Source organism: Micropterus salmoides, unplaced genomic scaffold, assembly GCF_014851395.1.
Source record: "Micropterus salmoides isolate LMB-PRFRI ecotype aquatic unplaced genomic scaffold, ASM1485139v1 Ms_hic_scaffold_12, whole genome shotgun sequence".
NCBI lineage: Eukaryota > Metazoa > Chordata > Actinopteri > Centrarchiformes > Centrarchidae > Micropterus > Micropterus salmoides.
Genome location: NW_024040263.1, coordinates 29602679 through 29621412, shown reverse-complemented (window position 1 = coordinate 29621412; position 18734 = coordinate 29602679). Strand labels below are relative to the sequence as shown.

The 18734-nt window shown below is 41.0% G+C and overlaps 1 protein-coding gene across 4 annotated transcripts in view; it reads right to left on the bottom strand.

Annotated features, from left to right (window-relative positions):
• Nucleotides 1–18734, bottom strand: part of rptor (regulatory associated protein of MTOR, complex 1) — a 239276-nt gene that overhangs the window by 32198 nt on the left and 188344 nt on the right. For all 4 annotated transcript variants that reach the window (XM_038714432.1, XM_038714434.1, XM_038714433.1 and 1 more), the window contains exons 17-22: nt 17690–17881; nt 14377–14517; nt 13271–13391; nt 12877–13017; nt 10647–10802; nt 3758–3876 (exon numbers count right to left, since the gene is read on the bottom strand). In XM_038714432.1, the coding sequence (XP_038570360.1) occupies nt 3758–3876; nt 10647–10802; nt 12877–13017; nt 13271–13391; nt 14377–14517; nt 17690–17881 (870 nt within the window). The remainder of the gene's footprint in view (nt 1–3757; nt 3877–10646; nt 10803–12876; nt 13018–13270; nt 13392–14376; nt 14518–17689; nt 17882–18734) is intronic.

Genomic DNA, 18734 nt, shown 5'->3' with positions numbered 1-18734 from the left:
GGTGCTCTGGTCCCCTTCTCTCCAAAAATCATCAAGCTCAAGGTACTCCGGGAGGACTCGGTGGACGAGGTTAATGAATGAAAGCATTTACGCTAGGCCGAGCCAGCTGCTGAAGCTCAACACTGTGGCTGGAACACTGAAGTCTGCCCTGCGGGAGTGAGGTGCAGAGGTTTTGTGGCAACAACTACCAACAGATTGCTCAGAGACCTGGGAATCAGAGGCCAGAGCCTGCACTTATCCATCAAAGCTGCGTCAGAGGCAGCAGAGAGAAGCAGCCAGACCCCTGCTGGGCCCCGAAGTAGGCCACAACGACACAGAGGGGGTGTTTCTAGGACGCCAGGATTCACAGATGAGACCTCCCGAGGCATAAAACATCAAGGAAGGAGGGTGAGGACCTCTATGTCAGCCTTCCATCGTCAGTCACTTTGGTGTTTTGTTCACCATCAGCAAGAAGACTCTCAAGGATAATGACATCTTATCCTGCGTTTTCGAAATCATTCAGCAGAAGGAAGTAGCACAGCCGCTTTGAAGGCAATCCAAAGGAGACCAAGTCAAGTTTCTAGTGGATTGAGACAAACCACAAGAATCGGTTCAATAAAAAGTCACATGAAAAAGGACCACGTCCATAAGACCCTTTTCCGCTAGACCCTTTTCACTGGGGCACGTGCCCCTGTATTGATGTGTTGTGCCCCAGTATTAAAATTGTCAAGACCCCTTGGCGTTGTTTTTGGACGTGTAGGGCTCCACGGTCAAGTAGCTCTTGGACCAAACGGTGGTAGGCTACTCGTGGAGATATTTCCTTGCCCACAAAAACTCATGAACCCACATACGAGTCTGTCCTCTCTCTCTCTACCTGCTCTACTCTGTGTTGACATTTTTACATCCAGTAAAAGTTAGGTAGAACTACTTGCAACATCTCTTCCACGGATTTTATGCATCATAGCAACCAAAGCGGTCGGAAAAAACGCTGCGCCTCAAAATCGCCCGCTAGCGCTCCTTGCTGGGCGTTTTCACAAGAGTAGCTGGCGTTTTCAGCTGGCAAAAAACGCTTTGGTGGACACGGGTCTTGAGTCAGCCTCTAGGTCTGTTTTTGTCTTTGTTGCTTGCCAGACTGTGACTGAACAATATTTGAGTGAAATACAACTATTTATTACCTTTGCGCTCAAATGTCCGCAGCCAGACTTTGTTGCATTCCAGCAGCAACACTAATAGGACCAGCCCAGACAACACAATAATTATCTTTCTCTCAGTGAAGGTTTAGTTACAACTCTGGACTAATGCAAGGTGGAAAGCATTGGATTCACATTGACTATTAAAATGTTGATTAGCAGGGCAGACAATATGGATGGACATCTCTCAGTAAATAAGAATATAATAATATTTAGTATTCAGTCAAGTCATAGTATAAATTAGAGCTGGACAACAATAAAACAATTATCACAGTATAATTTTTCTCAATAACAATATAGCAAATCTTCAATAAATGTTTGATCTTATTCATTTGAATCATGAAGGAATAATCACTTACTTTTTCTATTAAGATATTTATCTCATGGAGGAAATTTTAGAGATTTAACTTAATTTTACTCATGCATATTTGTTGAAAAAAATATTTTAACATATTTGTGAAGGGATCCACTGTTTGGTAAGTGATTTTCATGTTCTGACCATAAAGAATAGTTAAAACCACAATTAAGTATCTGGTTTCTTCAGCTTTCACTAAGGAGCAAAAATCAGCCTTCAAGTACCAGCACAGACCCAGTCCAGACGTCTTTAGCAGGTCACACAGACCCAGGTGAAACACAAGCAGCCTCAGTCAGTACGAGCACAGCCAGAGATGTACAGATGTGCAGCAGTCCTAACAGACTTTGGAGGATTTCTCTAGAAGAGGTTTCCATTCAGGCCTATTACAGAGACAGGCTGTTTTAAAGGTAGTAGTAAGAGCAATGCAGTGTCAGGTGTGACTGTGCAGCAGTGGCAATTTGTTTACATGGCTCACAGGTAACATAGCAGACATAAAATAGGTATGTGTGCTTATGCTCTGGTCAAATCCCTTTCTGACATGACCAATATTAGGAATATATAGGAAATATTAGGGAAGCTGGTAAGGCACATACTAACGAATTTCATACACTTCAATCAAAAATAATTTACATGAGGGATGTGGGGGCCTGTGCCCCAGAAGAGCTTTATGTCTAGCAACGCACCTGACTACGTCTCACATCATTAGAGACAAGTTCAAGTCAAGTCTGAATCAAAACAAGTTCAAGTCAAGTCAATGGAGACAAGTTTAAGTCAGGAAAGACAAATTCAAGTTACATCTGAAGTCATATAAGACAGGCCAAGTGTTAATCACGATACGTTCAAGGCAAGTATCAAGGCAAGCAAGACAAATTAAATACGTCTTAAGTTAATCAAAACAAGATTTCGCAGTCAAGTCAAGTCCAACTCCAGTCACATTCAATTCAGTTTTATTTATATAGCACCAGATCACAACAACAATTATCTCATAGCGCTTATATAGAGCAGGTCTAGACCGTACTCTGTGATATTATTTACAGAAACCTAAAAATTACCACCATGAGCAAGCATTTAGGTAACACAGGGAAGGAAAAACTACCTTTTAAGAGGCAGAAACCTCAAGCAGAACCATGGCTAAGTCACATATCTCCATTGCATGTCATTTGCAAGTTTTTCAGGTCTATGAACGCTGACACTTGCTGACACCGACATGCATTTGATTATTTTCTAAACCGTGTTAACAGCTTTTTATGTAGCTAACGTCTGGTTCTTTCAATGCGTTGGCCTACTAAATAAATACTCAAGCTTTGAGGGAATAAATCTCTGTGGTTGTCTTACTCTTTATTGTTAATAGATTTTACCAGGTCAGAATTTAATGTTTTTGTGGTAGTGAAAGCTCAAGTCAAGTCCTAATTTTTATGAGTCAGATCTACAGCTCTTACGATTAACAGACCACCAAAGATGATGCAGAAGGTCGGGGGCAGGTGTTTGATTGAATTGGGTCTTTTTCTGTTTGTTCCCATATGTTGGATGTCAAGCTGGTTATTTCTGTAAATATGACACCACTGTTAGCTCAGTTGACTTCACGACCGCAGGTACACAGAAACTACAGAGGTGTGTTGCGGTATCACACAGACAGAGCAGTGCATTAGCTGGTAGAAGAGAACTCTATTGCATGTTGTTATTTTACTGCAGTCCAGTAGGGAGTCTCACTGCATAGACTCTGCTCTTCTGAAGGTAACTAAAGGGAGAACTGGTGTTGGTGGTAGGAAACACAAGACATTTTTCCTCAGGGTTAGGATGGGTGGCGGACTACAGTGGTTATTATGGCTCTTTAAGTTATGGCAGCCTCTTTGCTCTGCTCTGCCAAGCCTGGGGGAGTCATTGGCCCTTAATTGCATTTGCACAAAAGTAATGGCCTTTTGGAGGAAGAAAATGCCAGTGGGAGAGCGGGGAGTGTGTGCTGGAAACAGATCTTTTTCACTGCATAACCATGTGGTGAGAGAGAACTGACATACAGATACAGAGCCTGCATTATGTTATAATAAACACTAGTTGATACTCATCTTTAAAATGACATATAATGAGCTCAGCAGTAAAAAAAAACAACCTTAAAATCTTGGATCAATATTTTAAGCAACCATTTCGAGAGCTCCTCCAGGAACATTTATGTATGATGTAGACATGCTATCAAGAAACAAGTTCCAGTAGCTTTAAAGAGTCCAACATGTCATACCTTGTATGCTATGCTGTTGAGGACCTTCATGGCCAGATCCGACACTTCAGGAAAAGGGTCTGCAGCGAGATGTAGCAGCACTCTCCAGATCTGAGTGTAAACACTGTTGAAGGACACACCTGGAAAAGACACACAAAGCAAATAAACGATTTAGACATATTTTAGTTTTTTTGCACAAGTGAAATTCAGTTTTACTCATTCAAGTTTTAGACAAAATACACATATATCGTAAATTAATACACACACACACACACAAGTCACCCATCAGCACACACACTCTGGTGAAACTCACCAGTCTATGTCCATTATCACAGCAGAGCTAACAGCTAAGTGGTAATGCACAATCCTGCCCATGTCATTTTCCTTTCCTGCAGTTGTTACAATTGTTGAGATGGCAGAGGGAAATGACCTCCACTGTCAGGTAATATAAATCATTCATCAACATACGCGCACACACACATGCACACTCACATTTCCTCACCCACTGGAGAACTGTCAACTGCTGTCAACTGTTATCATGAATACAAATGAACATAGTCTCTCTCCTTCTGTCAGGTGGTTTTGTTCATCTGTTGCTTCTCTCATCTTTGGCATTGTATTTACTCAATTTCACTGTTTATTTTGTGAAACATTCTTTAAACTCCGCCTCTTTTTTGACCATCATCTCCATCACTCCTGTCATTAGTTTGTTCAGGGCCTCAACCTCAACATTTTGGGCTTTAATCTGCATTGGCACATTATCTCTGCAGTGTACAGAGCCTCCTTCTTTGTTGCTGTGCTTTTTCTACTTTGTCTCCCTCTAAATGTCCCTTTGTCGGTCAGCTTCAATCTGTCGCCTTTCTCTTTCCCACAGTGTCAGCCACAGGGACACAAAGCGGTAATAGTCTGTTTCTCAGTCCCCCGCCACTTTTCTGTTTCTTCCTTCTCCTCCTCAAGAATTCGCCATGCAGGTGTTCCTGTAAACTTGACCTTTGAGGATTACTACTCTTATTTCATTTCCTTTTATGATGTTTCCCTGTCAACTGCCTTACTTTTTATTAGGCATAAAGGTCAAGCCCTGGACCTGCAAACTCCTTAAGGTGCTGTGGAGAAGTGGGAATGACTAGACCCTCTTATACAGTAGCTCAGATTCCTCTCCAGAGAGTGCCAAGAGGTTTCAATGGTCCCACCCTTCAAACACAGGAGACCAAGAAGGGATGATTCGAAGAAGGATATGACACAGAACAAGGAGGAATCTGGAAAGTGTGAGGAGCAGAGAGGCCAGAAGGAGCAAAGCTGGAGGAAAGAAAAAGGGAACAGGAAGGGATAAGATATTTCAAATGATCTATGACAGAGATGGATCAGAAAGATAAAAAGAGATGGAGAAGGATGAGTGTAGGAAATAAACCCCAGAGACGAATGAAGAGGAAAGAGATGAAACCTTAGAGAAGGCAAGAATGACGGAGGAAGGGAAAGTGAGAGAGGGAGTTAAAGAGGTGATTAGGCTGTAGCCTGAGGGCAGGATATGATTAGCGATGGCTAGCCAGCGTGCTACCTGCAGCAGTAAACAGCCAGTTGATAAATGTGAAATATGGTTCCTCTCCCATTTAACCACCACGCTACATTACGGGTACACACAAATTACCACTCCCTACACAGTCCACATGAGGGAGCATGACGGCTGACATTACTCACTGTCTGAACGCTGCACCAGTGACTTGTCCTGACTTGACACTTGTGTCATTTGAAGACTTGTGCAGACTGAAATGGATGTACAGTAGTAAAGATGTTAATTACTGGCTAAATGAACCACTGGATCACTGTTTTATGACCTCCACAATTCTGGCAGATGACATAAAATACTTTTAACACTGCATAGCGACTTTTGGAGCTGTAAATGGCTGAGGCATAAAAAATGCATCAGGACATTTGAAAGCAGGGAAGAGACTCCTCTGTGAGGCATATTTGAAATACATTTCACAGGGAGTTGTAAGCAGCGTAAGCAGCACCAAATCATATCTGTGATGCTCTTTAAAATGGGAAAGAGCCTCAAATACACTGACACAGGTAGCGGTGAATCTAAGCCCTTGTCAACGTAGACACAGAAAATGTAACGCACAGTGTTACCTCGGAAGCCTTTATCAGGCATTTAATGCCTGCGTTTATGAAGCACTTTACAATTTTGCCTCTCATTCACCCATTCAACCCTCACAGATGGCAGCAAACTACCATGCAAGGTGCTGGCCTGACCATCAGGAGCAATTTGGGGTTCAGTGCCTTGTACTTTGACATCTCGACAACTATTGGATTGATTGTTGGGACATATACAGACATTCATGTTCTCCAGAGCTTCAATCCTACCGATTGTCGGGATCCTCTTCTGGTTTTGAGTTAAATATCTCGATAACTATTGGATTGCCATGGAATTTGGTAGTTATTTAAGGTCTCGACAAGATGGATGAGAGTGATGGCTGGGAAATGTGCTTGGTGCTATGAAGGCATATTATAAACCAAATATTGCGTTTTGTGTTGGAATCCTCCCTGTAAAAGAACCAAAAATAACCTGGCGCAGGAGAGTGCTAAGTTGGACTCAACTTGGGGTGGTGAGGTAAAGATGCTGCCAAGAATAGAGGACAACTGAGGGAGTTCATTGTGGCCTTCTGTTCCACAGAGTATGAAGGCATGAAGTACGGTAAATAAGGAGGATGAATCCTGATGATGTTGGTGATCTACAAGGTTTTAATCTAGCATGCTAATATGCTAAACTTAAGGTTTGTTCATATTTAGTATGGACGTGGAAAGCTGTGGACACTAACAGCAGATGCACTACAATATGCAGACATGTTCCACATATGCTCAGTAGAAAACAAGAAGCTGACTTCATGACAGGAAGAAGAGTACCCCCCCAGACTTCTTTGACTGACTAACAAGCAAGGAAAGATCAAAGAAAATGGTGTGTTCAACTGCTAAACAAGAACAGGGTGAAGGAGGGGAATAAAGTACATTGGTACCAGAGGAGAGAAGCATTTTTTGGCAAGCGGATGGACCTTCACGGGCATGAGCAGATGACAAAATTCATGTCATGTGGACCCTCACAGCCCTGTGGATGCAGCAAGTATGAATTAGGCTTATGATGGTAAACATTTTACCTGCTAAACATCAGCATTTACTCACACACATCACAATTTCTAAAAATAAAACTTTTATCCATTTTACAATTTGTTTTTCTTCTCTATTACAGCCTCACAGATATGCTGGTCTGGTTGTTATAATGTAGTAGGATTTGTGCTTGTTTATAATTATAGTAAGTGTAAATGTAAATAAATACATCACTACTGCAACTCTGCCCTGACTCCCACACAACTTTGGTGTCATGCTGGTTTCCTGCAGGCCAGTGTCCAGCAGCTGCTGCATTTAACATTTACGGTTTCAATTTGTTCTAAACTGCTCACTATAAAACACAAGCCACTTTACCTCTCAACATTTCTTTTTGCTTGTTTGCAGTTTTAAAACATAGATGGGATAAAACTGAGAATGTATGCGGTTGAAAAAAAAAAAAAATAGAGAGACAAAAGGAGTTAATCCATTTTTCAGGCAAGATGAAAAACTAAGCCCCAACGGTCTTATGAAAACAACTTCAAACCAAACAAAAGACAGAAGCAAATGAGGAAACAAAAACAAAAACAAAAAAGTCAAAATGACAAGTGAAGTCTCGGCTGAGTTAGATAACTGAAAGTATGTATTTCAGCCTTTTCTTTATGCTCCTGAATATTGCTACTAACATCCATGCATCTGCTCTGCCCAGCTTGTTTATACATGCAACACACTGCAAAGTGGGAGTTATAAATAAGCGTGCTGGGAGGCTGGGATTCTTTTCAGCCATCGTGGGGGCACTGCTTAGTGGGCAAAGGGCCAATATGTCTTTTAACCTGTTTACACGGGGACCTCATGCCAGCATTTCGGGCCCACACGCAGCTTAAAAAAGGTTTAACTGAACATCGCTTGCTAAATTTGTCAGATAAAAGGGTAATGGGATCAAGCGCTGTGCCAGGCTGTTTTTATTGTTGTGCTTTTTTTTCTCCATCAAACATTCATTTCCAAGCTTTGGTGTCCCATGGTACCTGTGTCCTTAAAGGAAATCCTACTAGAGCAGCTGGCTGACAAGGATGAATTTTAGTTCGGTTTTGATTAAGTTTGGATTAGTTGCAAAATCCCAGATTAGAAGATGACCTGATCCTGAACCACTGAGTAAAAAAGGCAGACAAAATTATTTTCTTATCTGCGTGTGAGAGAAGAAAATGTGCATATGAGGGTGACTCCACCCAGATTTACACGGCAGATTTATTAAAATTGAATTTAACAGTAGAGGAAATTGGGCTGTTACCTCAAAGGACCGATACGTAGTTGAGCTTGGCTGAGTCAGGTACACCTAAAATAAGGTGGCATTCATTTAAGGAACAAATCAAAGAACAACAAGAACAGGAAATTTCATTATAGTACCTGAACCTACTTTCCTGCCAAGTCAAATTCACTGTCCTCCAGAGCTCAATTTACTTTTCCATTTGATTTGCCATTTCGATTCATTTTCCTTTGTGCCGTGCAAAAACTACTCGGACGTGCTGGGGAGGGGGTGGGGGGTAGATTACAACACGATTTGTAACGTAAAATGCAACAAAAAGAAAAAAGAGAGGGAGGGAAAGAAAAAAGGAAATCCCCAGTTTCACTTTCCACTTTCCCAAGGGGGTGGGAGTGAGTTAATGGTTTTCTTGCTTGCACACAAACTGGCTGTCAGGACGCATGGTGGAGCCCGCCAATCACCTGAGAACCGGGGTAAGTAAGCAGGTTTGAGTTCATTGTGTACCAGGAAAAGCACTTTAATGGTCTCAGGATCACAGGGTCGGTCTCTCCCACTGTCCTTTACACATCTGCAAACCTTTTTTACACTTGCTCTATTCTTAGCCCGAGAGCTTCTCCTTTTGTCACTTCCCTCCTTTCATCTAGGGGTAGCCTGAGGTCTTCCTCTCTGGTGCCATCGCATTCTCCTGGTCATTCATTTCCCCATGTGTCTTTCTCAAGCTTAGTTCTCTTGAGAATTCATGGGATGGCAGTTTTGTGTTTTGAACAATCCAACACTGTCCCCACTACTGGCTGCTGCCTGCTGTAATGATCCAGCAGGGTGCATGCTGCCACCAGTACCTAGATGTACACTGGCACAAACATTTCACACAAGACATACAGTGTGCAAAATGACTATCATGATGATAGGACAAATATAAAATGTTTGTTTAATTTCAATACAAAATCCTCAGTTTCAAAAACAACACGGCCTCTAAAGACTACACAACAAGCTGGAAACATACACACATTGACATTTTATGGCATTAGAAAGTTAATAAAGCTAAAGTTAGCAGACTGCAGCAGATTACCTGTTTACACATTCAGCCACAAAGCAACATGAGCGTTTATATTTCCATGAGTCCAATGTACCGTTTTCTTTTAGCTCTATTTAGGTCTCCACCAATTCCAAAAATTTCTAGCTCTTTAGCAGCTAGATGCTTCACTGTGTTCTCTAGCCTGTTACTAACATTGCTTTGGTGGGTCGGAAAACCAAAACAATGAGCTAAAAAGGGCTATAGAGCTCAGCAGAGTTAAGGGGATTGCAGAGTTAAGTAATCAGATTCTGAAGACAGATTTGTTTGTATGGTTCAATGGGACCATTGTTTTAGGGGCCTTGCAGAAGACAGATAATAGTCAAAATCAAAGCCTCAGAGGCAGAGATATTCTGACTTTTACACGCTAGGGTGGGTCAAATTCCATAAATGCTCAGACCTACACTTCCCATAATGCAACTCAATAGTGTCTCTTCGTTGGACTCTCCCAGCATGCTAAATCCCCACATATTTCATGCCCCAGTTTTTAATCCCAGAATTCTGTTTAAAAATTGTTGTCTCCATTTGCAAACTGAGATAACACAACCAAGACATCACAATGACATCATCAGGGTTATGTTCTGAGACTCCACAAAGGTCCCCCAGCACAGAAGACATTATACAACAGGCTGTTTAGTACTCACTAGGGGTGTAACAGTATACAAAAATCAGGGTTCGGTATGTACTTCGGTTTTGAAGTGGCGGTTTGGTTTATTTTCGGTACAGTAAGGGGAAAAAATGCAAACATTAAATTGCAAAAAAAGTTTTGTAAACTTAACAAACACTTAACAAACTTCCAAATTACACATAATATTTAATTATATAAATAAAAAAGAATAAGAAATAAAATACTGATGCAAACTTCTAGCAAGTTCTCCACTAAATAAAATATTCTCAAAACAATACCACATATAGCTAATAAAATATAATAAAAATTATATTGTAACAGACAGGATAGTCAGAATGTCACTAGTAAGATTGTTCTAGTCAGCTATGGCAGGAAGAGCCCGTTTCCCATAAGCACTGTGTTTTCCAGTGTTCCAGGATGTCAGTGAATATGCGATCTGTTTAGAAGCCTGTCAATCAACCGTGTTCGTACCTGTGATTGGCAGAGAGTTAAGAGGGATGGTTGTTATTGTTCCTGCTAGGCCGAAGGGAGGGTGTGTGTGTGAGCCAAGGGGAGAGGGACAGAGAGTTGAGGGGGAGAAGTTGGCGTGTAGCACTCATTGACGGCAGAGTTGTATTGGCGTTGGCACTGGCCATGCTGTTCAAGTCGCTAGTTAGCGAAAGGCCGGGCTAAAGCGTGGTGCTTGTGTGGCGCTGTAGCACCGCAAAGCAGAGATTTGGCCTGCCACTTAATATGTCCACATGTGCACCGTTCCGAAAGTCCTTTACCGAAACAGTCATTTATGCATTATTATGCAAAACTGGTCGAGTTGCACATTTAGAAAAAAGCTTCAGTACTACTGACAAGCCCTTACCTATGAGCGAGTTGAGTGAAGAATAGGAGGACACCCGTCGCATTTTGTCAATCGTTTCGAAGGAGAGGATGTACTCATCGTTGTCGGGGCTCCCCAGGGTGCTGCTGGCACTGCTGCTGGTGCTCAAGTTACCGGGAGAAAAGGCTGCTGGTCCACCTGGATGAAGGAAAATACACATAGCTAGATCCAAACTGCAAAATAAATCATGGAGCATCATAAAAGTAATACCAGATCTCATTATGCACTTTAACTGCTGCAAAAGTGCTATATAAATAAAGTTTATTAGTTTTTTATTGTTGTAAAAAGACAAAAACAAAACCACTAGCCAAATCAACATCGCATAAAGTGTAAGGTGTGTAAATAGCGTAAGCAGTCCTTATACTTAGAGGCTACATGCCATCACTGAACTTGCTCATTCAACTTCATTTCAGCTGTCATGCTTAGTCATCTCCTGCAGTAGCTCTCCTTATCACCAAAGATTACTCAGACTCATATAAACCCAAACACCATGCATCCTCCAAACTGACTGCAGGCTGAAATGTGGAAATGGAGATTGGTAGAGAATGGAAATACGCTCTGCTTTGTGCTTATTGATGATAAACACCGTGGCATATTGGAATAAGCAGAGAATGTGAATTAGAAATGGTGTCAGCAGTAGGTTACGCACGTCACCAAGTGCCAGTGATTTAACTCCACTCAGGGCTTGTGCATTACTCAGCGTGGCAGGTGACGAGGGTTCGTTTTGCTGTCTGACTCACAGAGCAGTGACACAAACAGGAGTGACAGCAGGTCATGTGTTCACAAAGCTGTGGACATGTTATGGTGATATGAGTGTGCCGCATTATCACAATGATTATTTTGCTGAACTTCAGGATTATCTATCATAATTATGCTATCTATTTTTAGGCACTACATCATTTTCCTGCTATATGTTGACAGCTAAACTTCCATATTTCACCAAATAAACATAAGACATAGCTAGACATACCAAAACACCAAGGGGGGAGAGAAGTGCACAAAAAAAGCAAGTCAACACTGGTGCAACTTACCAAAACGCACTAACCCCAAACAAACGCACGTGTAGGTTCTCTTAAAGCACTTCATCACAGATTAAAACCTTTGCCTATAATATTTGTAACAAATGATTATTGTTTTGAGGGTGTAAAGCATCTATCAGTATGCATAGGGAGTGTCACAGTGTAAACTCTGCCCCTTGTTACAAACAGGCCTACAGTTCAGCACCATGGACAGCTCCCCATCCCTTCTGGCGATCAGGCAGGATAAATCAGGTCTGCAATGATGGAGTGATTTGTGCTAAGCTGTGATTGTTGTCCTGTTTGCTTTGTCCTTCTTTGGTAAACATGTGAATAAATATAAACTGCAAAAACATCTGATTTCTGAATCTGCATCACATAGGTGCAGAAAGCTGGGTCAGAAATTATGAAATTATATCCCAAAGTGCCACTGACTTTGTAACTGGGGCAGATATCTGTGGGACCACAGCGAAGCAACAAGCCAGCAGAAAGAAGATCAGAGGCGGGGTTTGTGCAGCAACTATGAAACCCGTGGCCAATATTTATGTGGAGCTTGTTACAGCGCTGAGTATTGGGAAGAGCTGCTTTATAAAAAAAGTACTCTACAGGGCTGTGAATAGAGAAATCAAAGAGTAAACCAGGACTCACCCATGCTCAAGTCAGAGCAAAGACAATGTGAACCCTACACTGCTAAAATGAGTAGTAGTCTGAGGCAGCAAATGATGAAAAACAAGTTTTACTGTACTTATGTGGAGTGGCAATACATACTGAAGAAACAGTGGATAGACACTGATTTGGGAAAGGGCCACTGAAAAGGGAGTATAAAGCTGGACTGGAATAAATATCAACCCACCTAAAAACTGAACTATTATCTCGGCTTGGCAAACTGTTCAGAAACTCTCTGCTGGTTGTGAAGCCTCTTATTAATGCTTACTGAGTCTGTCTCAGGAATGGCAATGATGGAATGAAGAAGTAAGCCTGAGGACTGTTACATCTACGGTCCACAGCTGATGTGGAGGGAGAAAACCTGATGAAATGTGCTAATGGATTCGTTTCTTTTATTCAGCAGACTAAATCTTCTTTGTCTTCATTCAATCCTCCCACAGATTGATCTAAATGCATGCTTCATCTCATTTATCTCTCTCTCTGAACTGCCTTATTTTCTTTTCTCGCTCCATTTCGCAGCACTCTCTCACCCTCTTCATTGAGGTTGAGGTTCTGCAGGCTCTTGTTCAGGTTGCGGGCACTGGTGGCAGCTCGGATGTTGGTGTAGGAGTTGACCGATCGTAAGCGTGGGATGGCCGGGCTGTCCCTCACTGGAGTCAGGTTACCAGGCTCTGGACGTAAAGACAGGAGGACGTACATTATATAGTCTTGATAATCCCCAACCAATGAAAATAAATGTTGTTTTAATGAGTGTAATGTTAGAATAGATGGGATTCATCAAAAGGGAGGTCTTCTTTTTTCAATGCCTCAGACCTTCCTTTAAAAAAATATATATATTTACACAGACTTTGAAAACAAATTTTAATAACCTTAGAAAAAGCATTAGACCAGGTGGAGTGGAGTTAGTCTGTGTGCTGACAGTACCTGCGGTGTTGGCTGGTGACGGCACTGTGTAGTTCTTCTCTTCTTCTATAAACTGGAGGGCAACTGTACAGAAGTTGCTCTCATACTGGACGACCAGGTGACTCAGTGCAACAACCAGCTCCTGTCAAACACATACAGGAAAAGAAAAGCAAAACATAATGATCATTCAGCTCCAGTGATTATGATTTTTAAAACTGTATTTATTTCATGGTGCTATTATCAAGCCACGCTGGCTTTTTCCAGGTATAATTGTGACAAATGAGTAATAAATCTCCAAACATCGTTAATTATCTCTTTAGTGATCTCTCTTTTATTACCTCATTGCCTCCAGTATCAATGTACCACTTCATATAAAGTGAAATTTTGAAGTCAGCAAATACTAAATTATTATTATCTCTCCCTAAGACCTTGAATTTACCCATATACTGTATTTTTCTAACCTTCTCAAATACTCAATCTCCAGGCCCAATTTCCCCTTTCTCCTTCTGATACATATTGTCAAAACATGTATGGAGTTGATATTACATGTTATACATCACAAATATTTTAACTAAATTAGTTTCTCTACCCTTTTATATGTGTCAGTTATGAACAACATCCAGGAGCAGTGACTTCCTGTTTCCGGTCTTTAAGCTAAGCTAAGATAATTGCCTTGTACGGCCATATATCTGCAGACAGACATGAGAGTGGTCTCAATCTTTTCATCCAACTCTTGGAAAGAAAGCAAATGGACTTTTTCCCCCAAGATTTTGATCTTCTTCTTTAAACTATGTCCTGCAGTCTACACTCCACTTATTTGTTTTATCTAGATAATAATATCCTCATTACCTAATAATGATTGTGTTAGTGAATTCAGTTCACTGGAAGTCTTTCCACTGCATTGAATAATCTTGAATGCACCAGCATGATAACAGTCTTACCTGGAATGTAGTAGTCCTAAAGGCATAGCAAGGAAAGGCCCACGCTTTTCCATTGTTTCCATATATTTTGTAACCGTAATTTCTACCTGCATCTAGCGTCGTATTAGTTTGTCTTTTATATTATTTTGTTGTTAATAAACTGTGTATTTAGTGTTGTTGGTGTGAGTGTTATTGTGTTGCAGTGACCTTGCGGACCACAGGGCTGCCATCGTTAATGAGCTGGGCCAACATCATGGCCACGTTGTGGTCGATAGTGGTGGAGTGGTCTGTTCTCTCAGCAGAGTTTCCCACAAACGTCCCCAGAGCAAAAACAGCCGCACACCTCACCTGCAGCGACACAGACAATGCCTTAACGAAACCGGTTTACCTCGAAAACAGTTCAAACACAATGTTAAAGGTTTTTTGATGTGTTTGTGTTTACTGTCATTTCCCTTCATCGATGCATAGCGCTGTCTGAAACCAGTGTTGTGCCATTTGCTTTGAAATACAAACATTTGCTTGCCAGATTTATTCATAAATGTTTAATTTAATGTTTTGTGGGACCATGGTTCAAATGTCTGTATCACTATGAAATGCACTGGAGATTATCAGCTGTCCTGTGAGCTGATTTTTTTCAATATAACTAATTACTTTCTCTGCCCGCTTCACTGGATGTTTAATCCAAATTAGCGCAGGAATAAATATTTTGGTATATTGTTTGCTGTGGCAACAGAGCACTCTTTTTTGCAGGCACCAGGATGCATCATCACAGCTACTTTTTTATTCTTGTGATGCATCTTTAGTGAGGCTAGACTACACAGATGTTGCTTTGATAGGGTTTGCTTTGCTCCAATTAAAATGATGAACTGAAACATTTCTGACGAACATATTGTAATTTTCTTTCTAAAACCTGGAATAAAAGAAACTAATGAAAAAGTACTGTGACTAGAAAGTAAATTAAGACAGAAGAGCACAATTCTGGAAAACATCTTAATCCTCATCACTTAAGACATTTTTACATTCCTTTATGCACTGAAATATTTCAGACTCAGCTGCACCTGCACAATCTACCACAGTGCACTACAACAGCCCTTCAGTTATTTCCACCATCTACACTAAGATGTGTTGATTTAAATCAACGGTTTGTTTAAAGCCATAGTTAGTGACGTGTTGTGTAGCCAGCTGTATACCACAACCCAATACCAATCTAAGGAATTTGTTTGAGTACCTATGAAAATCAAAATCTCTTTTTCAAGAGAAACTAGCCAATAAGGCAGAAAAAAAAGTGTTACAGTCAAAATAAATACATTACAAACAACATAAACAGGTCCAGAAAACTGCCACATACTGCACAAAAGAGCAAGAACAATATAAAAGATAAACATCGATAGAAATTTGATCCTTTAAAATGGATTTAAACCTTTGACAATTTCAAGTCTGTTGTACACTATTCATCATTTAAAAAAATGTTTTTGCCTTTCTCTCTCTGTGCAGTGACTCTGAGGTTAACATCTTAATGTCTGCATCACTATGATGTGTGTTCTGTGTGTGTGTGTGTGTGTGTGTGTGTGCTTTACTGACTTGCAAACTATGACTAAACAACAGTGTCATCTTAGTTGTCCCCACTGACTTCACCTTAAACTTAATTAAACTCTCCACTTAGTCACTGACTGCTCCTCATTTCACTTTCTGTCCCGTTCAACTTTCTTCACTCATCTCCTCTGGGGGAATAAGACCCGAGGAAAACAATTTGAAGCAGTGAATTATGATCAGTCAGTCTCCCACACTGAGTATTCCTAATGTAAATTAAATAAGCAATCTGAAAATACAGCTGAAAAAGTATGATTGTGTGGTAACAGGCAGATGTGTCTGCAGACCTCAGTTTCAACCCTCCGGCCAAAGCAGCTGTCTGTTTAGCGGAAAGAGAAAGTTACTGCTGGAAACAGATGTTCCTTGTGTGTGTGTGTGTGTGTGTGTGTGTGTGTGTGTGAATGCATGCCAATAAGTGCAGAGTGTGAATGAGGGCACCAAGTGCCTGGGTGAACTTCAGGGCAAACTGTCTCTCTGTCCCTCAGGTCAGCACACGACCCAGTCAGATGCTAACCTCTTTAACAAGGTGGGTCCAAACTGTTTTAAGCCTGTGTTGATCTGCTCCGTGTGTGTGTGTGACAAAACTGTCTCTTATCAGTCTGTATAAACAGGTTAGTTCTGCAGAACGTCTATATATACTAGAGGATTCCTAGACATACTGTATTTCCATCGATTTGTTTTTTATTTTTGGTCTTTTTTGTTGTTTAGTAGATTGTGTGTATTAGTGTTAGCAGTCAGGGTCTCCAGCTGTCAATAAAAGACTCATCACTCTTTGGGCCCTATTGTTCATGGCAGGGGAACGACCAGTTCAACAGCGCTCAGTATGTTCCTGACCTTAAAATTTGCTTTGCCTGTCTGTATGGTGTTTTGGTGCTCAGGTGGGAGGACACAGCAGTTGGAAGGTTCAATCAGATGAGGCAGGGCAAAGTGAGTTGGTGGTGGTCTGGTGGAAAATCGGTCCTAGACTTTGCAGTGAAAATGGATGTCTCAGAACCACGTCAATCTGCGCAGTAATAACGCAATAATGCTTAATAAAATATTTTAATTAAACACTCTTCAACCAGTAGATGTGTTCCAAAATAAAAAAGCAAAATTTAATGTGGTGAAAGCAGGAATGCCAGCAAATCAGCCTACATTTATTTATGAACTAATATGAGTGATTCATCCAGTATTTGTTTTCTGCAGCCGCTTTCTACTGAATAAAAAAAAGCTTCTCCTTCAGTTCATTAAATCCCTGCAGCCATCTAAAGGCAGCAGGACACGTGTGCTGATAAATCTCCAACCTCGGATTTGAGTGCCACACCAGAGCGCAGTTCCATTACACGCGGCTGTCCAATTTGTTTACCTTCATTAAATCACATGCAAACGACACCAAGCTGCTACAAAATAACCACACAAACCTCCGCGCACATCAGGGTCCGTTATAACTCGGTATTCTGCTGTTTATGCGAGACACATCGGATTACTGGAACTCATTAAACCTGTGCGTCACGGCCTCTTTTCCAACATTCTTGTGAATCACATTTTGCGATATGATGTGTTAATGTACACCATAAGGTAAAGCTGATTAATATTGTGCAAAGCATTAACAAATACTCTCTATTTGTAAGCAGTTACATGAGGTAACAGTATAGCTTATTGATTGACTGTAAAGGACGTACAAAAAAAAAAAAAAAAAGAGAAAAACAATGTGTCAAGCATTACAAGTCGAGTCCCTAATAAATGACCTGTATTAACAGTCAATTTTGTAACACCATGAATTTCATCTGTACAACAGAGTCATGTTGTACTCTAATGATCACTTTATTTTGAATTTTATATAATAATCAAATGCAAATGGTGCCTGACAAGTGCAGGAGCTTGGAAAATGATCAAAAACATCTCTTCACACTTTTTCAAATGTACATAAATTCTAGTATAAACCTCTCACCTCTGGGATGGGATCCGACAGCAGGGTGTAGAGCTTCTCGTGGGCGCTGTCCCGAACTCCACACCAGCGTGCCGGGTCAAAGTTCTGCCAGATACGGCCCAGGCAAATGGCTACCCACTGGCGGAGCAGAGGGTGGGGGTCTGACAGCTGCTCCAGGCAGTTGGCTATTAGGTTACCCTGCAGACAGGCTTCCTGGTTGGGGATGGTGGCAGAGTGAGAGTAGAAGGAGTGATGCAGAATGATGAGTGTGAGAGACGTTCAGTTGGGAGGGAGGAAGCCTACGGATGAGTACATCCAGGAAATGTAACAAGATTTGAAGGACTATGAGGCATGAAGTAATAACGGTGGAAAGGTGCGTAATGTCTGTGAAGATTCTTAGTTATCCCGGGAAGGTTAAAATCAAGGGTAACTGGACTTGGTTGAAGATACATACTTTCCCATGAGTCAGCACTCTGAAAAACACTATGGAAAGTATTGACAGAGCTTGAAACTGTGCTAGTCACCACAGACCTGCCAGTATTTTATTTTAAACAAAATGACAATCTGTGGATTATATATCAGTCTTAACCCTTGTGAGCAATTCAGGCCAGAAGCAGATATGTACCTCATTAGCCAGTAAATCACTACTAACCTGTAACCTCACACTGTGTGATGGAAAAAAAGATTATGAGCTCTGCAGCAGTATGACTTATTCCTTTGAACCCCTTCAGCCCTCTTCAAATCTTTTTTTTTCTGTCATCATATGGTAATTGGTCCACAAAGCTTTGAGCGAGTCTAAAGTACAATGGAAATGCTGGTATCTTTATTTATTTATTTTTTTTATTTTGTGCAGAGCATTAACAAGTAATCTCCTTTTTCACTGTTATTTGTGCTTTTTTTCATGAGGTAACACAAGTACAGTGAGTTGATTGACTGTAAAGGACGATAACCTTTGCGAAAAGTAAGAAAAAGGTACAACAATAGAGTCATGTTCTGATGCTCAGTTTCTCTTTTTAACAGAAATACAGTTTTGATTCACTTTTTGATTCCAATCACCCCTTCTGTT